The following is a 15,056-nucleotide window of genomic DNA, read 5'->3' on the forward strand; positions in this document are numbered from 1 at the left end:
GTGGGGGAGGGAGAGAGAGACACAGGGCATGAGCGGGGGGTGGGCGGGAGGGAGAGAGACACACGGGGCATGAGCAGGGTGGGGGGGAGGGAGAGAGACACACGGGGCATGAGCGGGGGTGGGGGAAGGGGAGAGAGACACACGGGGCATAAGCGGGGGGTGGGGGAAGGGGAGAGAGACACACAGGGCATGAGCGGGAGGGGGAGAGACACACGGGGCATGAGCGGGGGTGGGTGGGAGGGGGAGAGACACATGGGGCAAGAGCGGGGGTGGGGGGAGGGGGGAAAGACACACGGGGCAAGAGCGGGGGTGGGGGGAAGGGGAGAGAGACACACGGGGCATGAGCGGGGGTTGAGGGGAGGGAGAGAGACACACGTGGCATGAGCGGGGGTGGAGGGGGAGGGAGAGAGACACACGGGGCATGAGCGGGGGTGGGAGGGGAGGGAGAGAGACACACGGGGCAAGAGCAGGGGTGGGCGGGAGGGGGAAGAGACACGGGGCAAGAGCGGGGGTGGGCGGGAGGGGGAAAGCGACACAGGGCAAGAGCGGGGGTGGGTGGGAGGGGGAAAGACACACGGGGCAAGAGCGGGGGTGGGCGGGAGGGGGAAAGACACACGGGGCAAGAGCGGGGCTGGGGGGAAGGGGAGAGAGACACACGGGGCATGAGCGGGGGTGGAGCGGGAGGGAGAGAGACACGCGGGGCATGAGCGGGGGTGGGGGGAGGGAGAGAGACACGGGGCATGAGCGGGGGGTGGGCGGGAGGGGGAGAGACACACGGGGCATGAGCGGGGGGTGGGCGGGAGAGGGAGAGACACACGGGGCATGAACGGGGGTGGGGGAGGGAGACACATGGGGCATGAGTGGGGGTGGGGGGAGGGAGAGAGACACACGGGGCAAGAGCGGGGGTGGGGGGAAGGGGAGAGAGACACACGGGGTATGAGCGGGGGTGGAGGGGAGGGAGAGAGACACACGGGGCATGAGCGGAGGTGGAGGGGGAGGGAGAGAGACACACAGGGCATGTGCGGGGGTGGGGGGGAGGGAGAAAGACACACGGACATGAGCGGGGGTGGGCAGGAGGGAGAAAGACACACGGACATGAGCGGGGGGGTGGGCGGGAGGGAGAAAGACACACAGTGTTCGTGTGCAGGCGGCAGATCCAGATCCCGCTTCTCGGCCCTCCGCTGGCCACCATGTGCCGATGGCGTGAGCGGGGGGCTGGAGGAAAAGGGAAGACACGGAGCATGAGTGGGGGGGTGGGAGGAACAGGAGGCAGACACGGGCATGAGCGGGGGTGGGGGACTTACTGTGCAGGCGGAATACAAAGCCTCTCATGCGAGGAACAAAGATGGCGTACGTCTCTGAAGCCAGACGCACTGCACGCTTTCACCGCATCCAATGAGAGAGCACGTCAGATGTCTGCAGACATCACACAAGCTGCTTGCCCAATCACCGTCCTGTCCGCGGAGCGGACAGGGAAGTGTGTCCGCGAAGCGAACACAGATATCACTAATTTTTTTCACTTATATTTTTCTCATTTTTCTTAAAAACTACTGGACGGATTTACACCAAATAAAGCAAAGAACGCTTTCGAGACCAAGCTGCCGCTCCTGCCGCAAATTTGGTGTAAATCCGTCCAGCGGTTTGGGCTGTAGGCGTGAGCAAAGTTTTTTCCCATTATGTCTATGGGAAAAAAAGAGTTTTGGGACCCCCCTAAAACTTTGCCCCCCCTGGACGAATCCTCACCAAACTTTGCAAAAAAATTCAGAGTGACCCAAATACTTTTTTTTGCAAAGTTTGTTGAGGATTCGTCCAGGGAGAGCGAAGTTATAAGCCGCCCAAAAAGTGCTCTTCCTATGGAAACTGCAACTTAACCATAACTACATGGCCACTACCATGGCCATGTAATACAAATAGTTAATAAAAACAAGCATGTTTGTTATATTGCATGAACATATATTAAAATTCAATTAATTCATTGACTATTATTAATCGCACATGTAATAATAACATGATCAGATGTATGCATACCTGGATGACACACAAGGTGCCCAGATCTAACCTGTGAAGAAATCTCACATCAGCCATTATTAGTGGGGTGCTATTACCACTGTAAAGTCTCCCCCAAAAGGCACCCGAGTTTAACCATTCAGAGTCATGTACAAATCTCGAGAGGATTTCCAGCCCCAGCTTCTGAGGCAGACGTCATTTTACCATCATGTGATGCAGGGACTCTATTCCCGATTCATTTCCACATTATCTACAGATGTCAGGAGTTATAGGAGAAGTCTTCCTGAGGCCGGTCACTTCTCTCGCGGGTATGAGATTTAATCTAAATCTCAACATTCCTGTATCGGGCATCAGGAAGTATCTACAGGTATCGAGGAACTTGATCATGTTTCTTAACCTCTAAAGCTACGGAACTATACAGTTTATATTGGTGTCTTGAATCGCTAGTATTACACCAGTCCCATTTATACAATGTCTTTTTTACTGTTGTTTGATTTGAGGCTGCATCCTCTCGAGAAAGTTTCAACTTTTCTAAAAGGTCTCGAGACTTTTGCTTAAGAGGCCCTAAGATTCCTCGCCTCGGTTTCTCCATCTGAGTTAAAAGATTGTGATATGAAGAATTTTCCGTCGATACAATGACATTCTTATAAAACGTAGTAATCTTCATAGATAATGTGCGTACATGGAGACAAGGCCTCATTCATATTGCAGAATTATAATAGGCACGCAGTTGGGTAACAAAAGCGCTTTGCGCCACATTTTCCCTTCCAATGCCCCAGTTCTAAAGTTCTATGAATTCTGTTGCTAGGTTACATATTTCCAAACAATACATCATAATTGTTGGTTAGACATATGTAGCAATTAATCAGTGGAGTTATCGAAAATCTACCATATTTGCTACTGATATATTTCATTTGTAGCCCAAATTGTTCTGCTTTTTTTTTTATATTTGAGTCATACAAGTTTGCATGATCTGGAGGTCAGGTGTAACCCCGGGTGTTGAGGTCATGAACTAATTCTACTTTCTCAGCTCCTAGTTTCCAGGTGTATGCAGGATTCTTATTTGTTCCAGAGGATCTAATGACTTTCATTTTGTTTGAGGGAATTATGAATTTGTGGTCAACAGCCTAGAGCTGGTACTCAGCAATACGACGCTGAAGACCTGTTTGGGTATCAGGTCATCTGCGTAAGTGATCCAGCAGATTTGACTCCCTGCTAACTGTGGAGAGATAAAAGCTACTTATCTCACATACTCCCCCATGCCTGGAACATACATATGGAATAAGCGAGATGCTAGGACACATCCTTGTCTGACCCGCTTTGATGTTGGCATTTTCTTTGATGAGGCTCCCTGTAGATCCATTCAGACTCTGAGTTTAGTTTACGTTTGGAGATAAATCAAGAAGTTAAGCAATTTATCTGGTAATTGTCACTTCCGTAGCTTGAGCCATAATTGAGAACGGTGTACTGTATCAAAACCCCGAGATAACTCGAAGAAGAAGACATACACAGGGGCAGACGCTTTACCACAGGCTTTCTGTGAGAAAATGTCAATATTAAAACCATTTAAGGAGGTTTTGACTCCTTTTCTAAGCCCGATTTGGAATTTGGACAATCTGCCCGTTGATCTAGCCCAAGCTTCGAGATCCCGCAAGTGATTGAAGTTTAAAGGTGAGCATAAAGAAATACATAAAGCTATAGTACTGCTTGCAGAAAGATTGGCCATCAGGGGGTTAAACAACACATGATTCAGACTGATCATGGATAAGAAAGGAGTGATGTCTTCTCATTTGATTCCAGAACCACATCAAGAGATTCCACCATCACTTCGGGAGACTCGGCCACCACTTCAGGAGACTCGGCCACCACTTCAGGAGACTCGGCCACCACTTCAGGAGACTCGGCCACCACTTCGGGAGACTCGGCCACCACTTCGGGAGACTCGGCCACCACTTCAGGAGACTCGGCCACCACTTCAGGAGATTTCCGCCTCCACTTCAGAAGATTCCGACTCTCCTTCTAAATCCATGAGCAACCTAAAAGAAAGAGAGGCAGTAATCACTTCCTGGAAGAAAGACTTAAACAGTTCACACAGCCAGCATTGCATAGAATATTATTTGTATGTATTTTTAAATATTTGCTCTTACAGATTGAGTATACACCAGGGTCTATAAGGATCATGCAACGCTTGTCCAACTCACATTGGAAGGAGAGGAAGTGAGGTGGAGAAGGAGGTGATGGTGCAGCAGCCGCTCCTGGAAGGGCTGTGAACAGACAGCCACCCACAGTCCTCAATTAGCCAAATATTGCTTCCAGTCCAGAGGCCGTAATGATATAAAAGATCATCTTAAAACCAATCATTTTACTCCTCTTCTCTTCTCCATCTCAGTGCCTTTGCAAAATCCTTAAAAATGGTAACTTGCCGTAGCCATATGTATGGTCTGTAACCATAGGCGACTCAGATACTGGCTTTATTGGTATATACAACCAGGTGATTCTGCATAACTTCATCCAGGAATGACCTGAACTGTCACGATGCAGACAAAGTCCCAACTAAGGGCCATGATAAGGTCATCAATTATTATAATAATTATTATTATTGCAGTATTTATTGAGTGCGGACCTAGTTCCGAGAAGCAACCAAGCGCTTTACAGAGGTTTACAACAACAATACAGATTCATAACAGAGCGCTTTACAGAGGTATACAACATTACAGATGCATAACGGAACGTTTTTCAGAGGTAACAACAGAACAGATACACGGGCGGCGGTAGGATACAGAGGGGCACATAGGAGGGATACAGCTGTACAGGGTGGCAGGGAAGAGAGTGACGGGAGGCGTCTAACAAGTCACGTGGCGCGAGGGGTGACCGGATGGCCTAGGTGTTGAGGAGGAGAGACTCCCTGAAGAGGTGGGTCTTGAGTTCTATTCTGAATTGTAGGAGCGTTGGGGCGAGTCAGACAGACAGGGAGGAGTTTCCTTAGTCTTGGGGCATAGGCAGAGAAGGCTTATTTTATGGCCATTTCCTTTTTGCAGTGGCAGATTTCAATACTGCACATGTCCTGGCTTCTGGTGGTGCACTGTCTGCCGGAGATGCCGAGTTTCTCTGCAAGGTATCTGGTGACTTGAGAGCGACGGCCTTATAGATGATGCAGCAAGACTTGAAGGTGATTTGTGCCTGCAGTGGGAGCCAATGAAGGTCGTCGAGGGTGGGGGTGATGTCGTATCTGCCTAGACCCTTGATGAGGCTAGCGTCCGCGTGTAGGACACTTCTCAGGGGTGCAAAGGAGGATGATGGGAGGCCTTTGAGGAGTGCATTGCCCCCACCCAGGTGGGATAGGACCAATGTTTGAACAATGGATCTAAAGCTGTCCGAAGGAGGAAGGGCTTGACTTTCCCGCAGGAGGGAGAGATGATACCAAGCTGTCTGACTTTTCATAGCTATGTGTGTTTGTCGATGTGGAACCTGAGGGGACTTGGCGCAGGAGGTGAGCTCGGAGGTGAAGCTCTCAGAGTTCATGGTTGATAGCCAGGCCTGTATGTCTGGGTGTTCGGTGTTGTTGGTGAGGAGAAGAATTTGGTCTTGGATGGGTTAAGCTTCAAGAATGCACTGAGCATCCAGCACTGGTTCAGCGAGAGGCCTCAATGGCTTCTCGCTTTTCTTGCTGCCGCACGGAGGAAGGTTGCGGAATGCTTGCTGACCTTCCGATCCTGAACAGTGCATACAAACAGCCAGTTTACAACTATTGTGAATCTAGGGTAATTAATGGCCTTAAAATAATTAATTAATTCTTCTTTCCTTTGCTTCCCTGGCATTGACGAATTACCTGGGCCTGGGAAGAATTTGGGCATGGTTTAAACTTCTGCATGATGGGTTGCTTAATGGACTGCTCGGTTCCTACTTTGTGAATCTAGCCACTGTCTGTTGAAGGTGTTCTACCAAACATATCTTACTGTGAATATATGATATTATAGTGTCTCCGCTTGGTGATGTCATAGTGTCTCTGCTTGGTGATGTCATAGTGTCTATGTGAGGTGATGTCACAGTGTCTGTGAGGGGTGGAATCATTCCTGAAAGCTGAGAGGTCACACTGTCCTGTTATGAAGTCACAAAGCACCTACTTCAATGATACTCTGATTGGGACTTGAGGGCTGAGAGGTCATGTTTGCTCTACTGTGAGGTCACAGTGCTCAGACTTCAATGATACTCTGATTGTGACCTGAGGGCTGAGAGGTCATGTGTGCTCTATTGTGAGGTCACAATGCTCAGACTTCAATGATACTCCGATTGGGACCTGGGGGCTGAGAGGTCACACTGCTCTGTTATGAGGTCACAATGCTCAGACTTTAATGATACTCTGATTGGGACCTGGGGGCTGAGAGTTAATGTTTGCTCTATTGTGAGGTCTCAATGCTCAGACTTGAATGATAATGATAGCATAGAGTGAGAACTGTACGCACTTGGTAAATTGAGGCTGCAGTAGTGGAACACTGTGCAAGCAGGAGGCGTTGACTGGAGGGATCAGTGTTAGAGGAACACACCTCCTCTTCAAATTGCTCACACAGTGCGGAGCATGGCGAGCAGAGAGTGAAGTCTGTGCACACTTGGTGAATTGAGGCTGCAGTAGTGGAATGCTTTGCAAGCAGGAAGTATTGCCTGGAGGGATCAGTGTTAGAGGAACACACCTCCTCTTCAAATTGCTCACACAGCGCTGAGCGTCCCTTCTGCCTGCCTTACAAACTGGCAGGATGCTTGCAAGACTGATAGACTGCCGTACCTCCATAACAAGCTAGTAGTGGTTTGTTTGCTTTAAATGCTCCTCTGAGAAGCTTTGGACGGTGCCGCTAGTCTTATTTTTGCATTATTTGACACAGTCTCAGGAGGATAGCTCAGGGGTAACGCGCTCACCTTGGAAGCAAGATGACGCAGAGCAACACAGGTACGATCCACGGCTACGCAAACCTCTGGGTATTAAGCACGTTATAAATACCCAATTACAATTTACAATTACCGTGATTAACGTTTGTATGATATAGGCCTGTGTTTGGCCTAAGTGTATAGTTTTTAATGGTATATGATCTGAGGAGCTGCAAAACTAAAATGGCAATTGAATAAACATGTTGCAGTAAATGGGCCACCTACTATTAACATTTATTTATTTATTTTAGCATTTATAAAGCTCACTAGGCCCATCAAGGCACATCGATACAGGCAGTAGGTAGGTGTCACCTGTGACAGATTTCGCAGACAATCGTAAATGGAGAAATGCAGCTTAAGTTAATGGGTTACAGCAACAAGTGGGGGACCTCGCTATGTATCTGTGGAGAAGAGCAGGGTTTTAAGCTGCTTACGGAAGGCCCAGTACGAGTGTTCAAGTCTCAGTGAAGAGGGTAGATTGTTCGCTCTTTGGAGGTGGAATCTGGAGGTGTTGAGACGATTCGAGTAGGTTGAGCGCATAAGCCTAGTGTTTGAGGCTTATGAGAATGTGGACGTGAGGTATCTTGGAGCGGAATTTGACATGCATTTGTGGGTTATGGCTAGAATTTTGAAACAGATGCGCTCTTTGATGGGGAGCCAATGCGCAGTTCTTCTAGTCTGCAAGATGTGTTCTTTTTTCGTAATGTTCAAGGTAGGTCATAATGCGTTGTTTTGTACAATGTAACTTATTTATGTATCCAGTTGAGGTGCCTGCAAAGAGGGCATTGCAATAGTCCAATCTCGAGCCTATCAGGACCCTTGCAATGGTGAGGCAGCTTTCTGATGAGAGGAATGGATGGCACGCACAGATAAGTTTTGAGAAGTATGCTGCCGATGAGACGATGACGTTGACTTGCCTGGACAGTGAAAGTGTAGCATCAAGGTAAACACTGAAAGTTTTGACGTGATTGGCATGCCGTCAATATCGAAGGATTTGTATACTGGATCAAGCTTGTTCAGTAGGGTTCTATATCCGACTATGAGCAGCTCTGTTTGGTCATCATTAAGACAGAGCATGTGTGATGCAATCCAGGCTTGGATGGTTTGGTACACTTCTTTCAGTGAGGTGGAGTCAGTGTCGTAGTCGCCGGTCAAAGGTAGGAGAAGTTGAGTGTCATCACCGCAGTTGGTATATGAGATTTCCTGGGCATCGAGTAGGTCGAACAGTGGCTTCGTAAAGATATCATACAGTGTTGGTGACACGCAAGATCCTTGTGGGACATCACATGTGACGGGGGTCGGGGGGCTGAGGCAGTGATGGAGAAGACTAGCATTGTTCTTTTTGATAGGAATGAGGTGATCCATGAGGTGGCTTTGGAGGAGAATTGGGCTGAGGTGAGAAGGTCCTGGCATTGTATTTGGCGATCAAAGGCAGCCGAAAGATCAAGCAAAAGAAGGAGGGCAAGTTTGCCTCCGTCACTAGATTCTTGAAGCTGATTTTATAGGTGCAATAGGGCTGTTTCCGTCCTGTGGCCTGGTCTGAAGCCAGATTGCTGCAGGCCTAGAAGGCTGTTAGATTCCAGGTGTTGTTGGATCTGCAGATGTGCTGCTCTATCCAATACTTTCAGGAGGAATGGTACCGTGGTAATGGGGCGGTAGTTGGTGGGGATGTCTGGCTCTAGTGTCGGCTTTTTCAGGAGTGGTAGTACCCATGAGTCTTTTAAGTTGATTGGCACAGTGCTTGTGGAGAAGGAGGCAGTGATGATGGAGGCAATGAATGGTGCTAAAGCTTCAGTGTGGTCTTTAATGACTGGGGCAGGGCAGATGTCTTCTTGACATCTGGAGGGCTAGAGTCCCTGTATTATTGTTCTGATGTCATTGTCTGAGACAAGTTTGAACTGAAATAGCGGAGTGTTGGGTTTGATGGCGTCAGGTTCCAGGTCAGGGGTTGGGGGGTGTTTAGGGGCAGGCACTGAATTTTTCTTTGGCTGGATTTCACTAGTGTTTAAGAAACAGCAGGAGAAAGATAAAGGGTTGCTGCACAGGTGGTAGCAGAATTGCGCCCTCTCCCAGCGTCTTCATGGGGGATATAGCTTACGATAGGGCCTGCGGCTGCTGGATCCATGAGCTCTAATTTTATTTTAAATGGACCAATGTTGGATGCAGCTGTGGGGGCTAGCAAATCTGTTTAATGATGTCGCCAACAATGTTTAATGCTGATCGTGTTCATTGGACCACGTTGAACCTGAGGATCTTCTTAATTGTCCCCATAAGGATTTGATATCGGAGGTGTCTTTTTTGGTGCCTATAGTTTCCGATGAACTGGCAAAGAGTGCAGCTCTCTCTTGGCCCTCGCACAATGGGCTCTCAATATGGGAAGGAAGGGAGGAGGTCCAGCATTACAGACCATCAGTGGCTGCTCCCTTGAATCATCGCCTAAAATGTTTAATTCACCCAAAGTAAATGATTGTGAGGAAAGGGGGCAAGGATACCAATGTGCTCAGGGGAAAGCCATTAGGTATGATTGTATCAATGAAGACAAAGGAACAATATGGCCTCTAATCACCAGAGCTCATTTGGAAACGGGAACATAGACTAACAGGCAGTTGATGCATTATTTTTTCGTTTCCACTATTGTCAAGAATACTTATCTCAATGGATGGGGTTATGATACCCTACAGTTTTGCTCTGGGTTAGTTAAGACGGAAACCCCAAATCCCTTAGATGTCAATGCCATAATATCTTATGTTGTATAGAGATTAGAGTCTGTTAGCAACACAAATACTAGACGGATGCACACTTCTGCAGTGTTATGAGAGCCTGTGGAGCCTGTGCTACAGTGTGCGCACTCTCCCAATGCTCATCGGTGTACTGGGGCCTGCTAGCTTCTGCTTCCCCAGTGTCCTGGAGCCGCCCCCTGCCATAGAATGGGCCGGGCTGTGAAGTGGGAGATGTGGTAAGTCGTGCGTCAAGTAAAGCTACTGTAATGTTCTCTTTATACTTTTTTTTTCCTTATTATTTTGCTGCACCGGGGTGTGTGCCGGGGCTTGGGCTCCTCGCAGTGCTGGCAGCCCAGCAGCCGTTTTCTTATGGCCGGAGCATCCACTCACTGCGCACGCTATATGTGGGGCAGGCGTTCACTGTAAGAGCGGAGCACTCGCTCTGCGCTCGCCTTACTTGATTGATGCGCTGACTGTCATTGTAATCGTCAAATAGTCCAAGTGCATGACAAGAGTGGGGAGAGAAGGAGAGGGAGAGGGAGAGGAATGGGAAAAGGACATACAGAACAATAAACTACTGCACTAGGACTGGCAACAATCAGATTGATTGATGATTGGTCATCTCTAATGCGCCTCATGCACACGTGTTTCAGGCTCAACCAAGCTAGGGGGGGGGGGACAAAGGGAGGACAGGACAAACGATCTTTCTAGGCCTAGTGCATTCTATGCATTATACTTCAACTTCAATTTTTTACTCCGCAACAGTGTCAACAAAAACTCTGACAAGTGTCCATAACTATCTTTTCTTTTCTGAAGCTACAAATCCCAAAGTCTCTGTAGTCCATTCTAGCACAGCCCAGCTATGACACACATCCTGTCCCTGGGTTCCTCCTCTTCTTTTACTGCTCTTCATCAGATAAGTACTATTTCATCACCTCTCCGTATACTGGATTTTTATAGCGAAAATGTATAGTTGGGAGGGGAAGTGAGTAGGGATTGTTATGTAGACAGACATAACGATTTGAATTTGTGCATAATTGAAGAATTTTGCGAAGTAGGTGCGTGAGAGCGCACGTCAGGTGTATTTATATATACTGAGTTCATTAGGCGGCAACCGGCCACAGAGCATAGCCGTGGTTATAGGCAGTGAAGCCGCATCGGTGCGTATTACCAGCATGTCAGGGGCTTAGCCTGGCCTCGCAGAGCCGAGCGAGCAGGCTCGCCACTCCTTACCCCCACCGTTGCGGGCCGGAGCGAAAGCTTGCAGAGCGCTCCGGCCCCCACCTTTGAGGAGGCGGAGCCGGAGTGCTTATACAGCCTTGCAGCAAAGGAAATGATGGAGGGATAACGCCCGGCAGTGAAATAAAAACATAAATGAATCGAATTTCAGGGAAATTGGTCCGAAATCATACGCCGCAACATCGGTGTGGCAAGACAGTGTGAAGGCAGCTGTGAAGCGGGTCATATCCCACGTGAGGGAGAAGAATCACATCCCCAGGAAAGCAGGCGCATTTAACCTGCTGAGGACTATGAAGCCACCCAAGAGGGGCGAATTGAACGCACACGGCCTATGTCAAGGGCATACAAGTGATAGAACAGTCTGGTGCAAGCCACAAGTAAAACATATATAATAATAAATAAAAGGAAATATATATATATATTGAGCCATCAGACCAAGCGACGTGGGCGTGCCAAGACACTTGTTCAAGGTACCAGGCACACAGCAAACTTCTAAAGATGTCAGAATTTGAGTGTAGCGAGGAGGAACAGCCTCTAGACCTCGCTGCCAGCTTCAAGGAAGTGCAGGGAAGCTCGCTGGTCGTTGCAGTGGCACAAGGGGTGAGACCCCTGCAGGAGAGGCTGGAGACCCTAGAGTCAATACTCAATCAGCCCAGAGAGAGCACCAAGGAGACTGAAACCACGGCCACGGGACCCTTGCAGACAGGTTCAAAGGGGAGTACCCAGACCAGAAAGAGGAAAACCTCTTACGACCAGGGCCCATCTGATGGGGTGAAACAGAAGACGCGGGAGGCAGCCGACGCATTCGCTAAGCTTAAAGAAGCTTACTTGCAACGTCAGGCAGTGCCAAGCCTCACGATCTCCACTCCAGGGGAGGATAATACAGGAGAGAATGACCCAGGGTCGGAAGAGGAGCCAGCAGAAGGAGACCTTTCCTCTCATGAAGGATAGGAAGTAGCAGAGGAGGAATGGGAGAAACCCAGTGGGGGAAGAGAACCCGCAAAGAGAAACATTTAGAGGACGACCAGGAGGAAACTGTAGACATGTTTGACCCGGACAGTATCCGGAACCCGAGGTCCTCAGACTGGCAGCGCTCCACCAGGGTCACACAATATATGACAATAAGATTGCGAAAGGCCCTCGACAAGGAAGTGAAGCAGTGCCTGCGTGTGAAGTGCCCATGCCCAGACCTCCCAGGGAAGGTAGCAGAAACCCCTGAGCTAGATCCTAAAATGTTAACCTTCGTGTCCAAGACCAGTAAAGATCCACGCAAAGGAATTGACAGGTTGTGGAGAAGCTGTCAGGAGAAAGTGTTAGATTTCACAGGGCCTCTCGCGAAGATTATGGATCTGGTAGAGAGAGTCAAGGATACAGGGGAGGAAGTGGACCCTGACGCACTAGCGAGCTGGACACAAAGGGTGGTCTGCCTTCTAGGCAACGCTAACTGTGCCATCTCTTCAGAGAGAAGGAGAGAGAAGGAAAGGGTTGCTGCTCAAGCTTGATCCAAAGCGGAGCGACCTCGCATCATATGTAGCCGGAGAAGCAGCACAGGACCTCCTCTTCGGAGAGACTTTTGGAAAGGAAATGGGCCGGTTCGTCGGCACGTACATTTCCCTGAAAAAGGCACAGGCCTCCATTCGGAAAGTGTTTCCAAGCAGAATTTTTGCCGGGACCGGCTGCTTCAGGGGTCGTGTGGCCGGACGCTATCAAGGAGGAAGAAGACCCCCAAATCCCGGAGCCCAATACAGGGAAAACAAACAGCAAGACACCTTCTTCCCAGCCAGGGGACGCTTCCCTACAGGGCACAGAGGAAGAGGAACTGTCCGTGAACAAGGCTTTACACCAGGTGAGAGCAACAGAGTATCCTCCGGGGAGGGTGGGGGGAGACCAGGAATGTTCTGGGGAAATTGACACGCGCTTGGATATTGCAAACCGTCAGAGGTCTGCGACTGGAGTTCATACAACAGCCTGTGTAGTTTGGCTGGCCACACCAGCAGCGCTGTGCACTAGCGGAACAACAATGCCTAGATTGCGAACTATCCCAGCTAGCACAGAAAGACGCCATAGAAAAGTGCACAGCATTCCCCAGATTTGTGAGCAATATGTTTCTAGTGCACTGGAAGGTGAAGGTCCGGCCAGTTATAAATCTAAAGGAATTAAACGGATGGATAATGTACCGCCATTTCAAGATGGAGGGCATCCATCAGCTCAGAGACTCCCTGAGAGAGGGGGACTGGCTGACGAGGCTAGACTTGAAGGACACCTACCTAACGGTACCAGTGCAAGAGGATTACAGGACGTTCCTAGCTTTTCCCTGGAACGGACAGCTCTGGCAATTCAAGACGATGCCCTTCAGGCCTGCACCAGCGCCCTGGGCTTTTACCAAGCTGATGAATCTGGGAGCAGCGGCAAATCACTAGAAGGGCATCAGATTGATTATATATCTAGACGACCTGTTACTCCTAGCAGAGTACCGGGACACACTAATTTACCAGACAAGATGGGTGCAGTAGCTGTTATCATTGGGTTTTCTAGTGAACGTGGAAATGTCAGACGCCACGCCAGTGCAGAGGCTAGATTTCCTGGGATTTGTCCTAGACACCAGAACGCTATGTTAGAACTCCCGGCCCGGAAAATAAGAGACATCAAAAGGGAGATCAGAGCCTGCCTGAGCAAGCAGTCAATCTCTCTCAGAGTTCTAGCGAGGATTATGGGGTTGGTAGCAGCCTCCATTCAGGCCATATTTCCAGGTCCTTTGCACTATCGAGCACTACAGAGGCTAAAAATAAAACACTTGCAGCAAGGCTTGAAGTATTATCAGCTAGTGCCATTAGATCAGGAATCCATCACGGAGCTGGAATGGTTTTTGCAGAATATGGACGCATGGAATGGGCGTGCCATCTTCGGAGACCAACCAAACCTAGTGCTAGAATCAGACGCCAGCCGCATAGGCTGGGGAGCGAGATGCGGAGAACTAGAAACAGGAGGGAAGTGGAGCGAAGAAGAGCTTTGCCTGCACATAAACTGCCTGGAACTTCTGGCAGGATCATTTGCGATCAAGGCATTTACGAGAGGGATGGTGAAGTCGTGCGTTCTGCTGAAAATTGACAATATCTCGGCAGTCCGCTACATAAACCACCTAGGAGGTACGAAGTCCAAGATTTTGGCGGAACTAGCGAAAGATTTTTGCCACTTCTGCCTCCAGTCAGGTACTTCAGTGACAGCAGAATACCTGCCCGGAGCACTGAATGTGGTGGCCGACTGGAACTCACGGTACCTGACCGATTCCAGCAACTGGAGACTGGATTCAGCAGTATTTCAGACTCTGAATATGAGGTGGGGGCTAGTACACATGGACCTTTTTGCATCCCGTCTCAATGCCCAGACAGGCAGATACTTCAGCTGGAGGTTAGACCCGGAAGCACAAGGTACGGATGCATTCCTTCAGAAATGGTCAGGAGGCCCGCACTACGCATTTCCCCCTTTTGTGATGGTGAGAAGAGTTCTAGCGAAGTGTAGGAGGGAGAGAGTGGAATTAATTTTGGTAGCGCCACTGTGGAAGTCACAAGTGTGGTTCCCGTCATTAATGGAGCTAGCAGCGGATTTGCCACGGGTGCTTCCCAAAGGAGACCGACTGCTCACTGACCCAGCTGGGTCGTGTCATCCTCTGAGAGTGAGAGGGACTCTCCCGCTCCTCGCGTGCAGGATATCAAGAGACGCTGGGTGCTGCCAGGCATTTCGGACCAGGCTGCAGAGCTTATCGCTGAATCCTGGGCCCCATCCACTAGGAGGAGCTACAACGCGGCTTGGGCCAAATGGACGAGCTGCTGTAAAGGGAGAAATCTTCATCCCATTTCAGCCCCTGTACTGGCTATATTGAATTTCTTAGCGCAATTGTTGCAGGACAGGAGAGCATTTCGTACCATAGGTGTGTACAGATCTGCGATTTCTGCAGGGCACCTGCCAATTGAAGAGGTGCCAGCGGGGGAACATCCAGCAGTAGTGAGACTCATCAGAGGAGCTAGGTATAAGGCGCCTCTGGAGCCTAGGTACAGTATGGGACGTGACCATGGCACTGCGCTTATTGGAGAGCTGGCCAGCGGATAGTTATCTGTCACTGAAGCAGCTCTCGGGCAAACTGGCAATGCTGTTATGTCTAATATCATGCAA

The 15,056-nt window shown here is 49.4% G+C and overlaps 1 protein-coding gene across 2 annotated transcripts in view; it reads right to left on the bottom strand.

The window, feature by feature from the left end:
• Positions 1 to 1,932: 1,932 nt before the first annotated feature.
• LOC138452919 (NACHT, LRR and PYD domains-containing protein 3-like) overlaps positions 1,933 to 15,056 on the bottom strand; it is a 467,379-nt gene continuing 454,255 nt past the window's right edge. For both annotated transcript variants that reach the window (XM_069605268.1, XM_069605267.1), the window contains exon 12: positions 1,933 to 4,043. In XM_069605268.1, the coding sequence (XP_069461369.1) occupies positions 3,983 to 4,043 (61 nt within the window). In that variant the 3' untranslated portion in view covers positions 1,933 to 3,982. The remainder of the gene's footprint in view (positions 4,044 to 15,056) is intronic.

Source organism: Ambystoma mexicanum, chromosome 4p, assembly GCF_040938575.1.
Source record: "Ambystoma mexicanum isolate Mex_15411 chromosome 4p, UKY_AmexF1_1, whole genome shotgun sequence".
NCBI lineage: Eukaryota > Metazoa > Chordata > Amphibia > Caudata > Ambystomatidae > Ambystoma > Ambystoma mexicanum.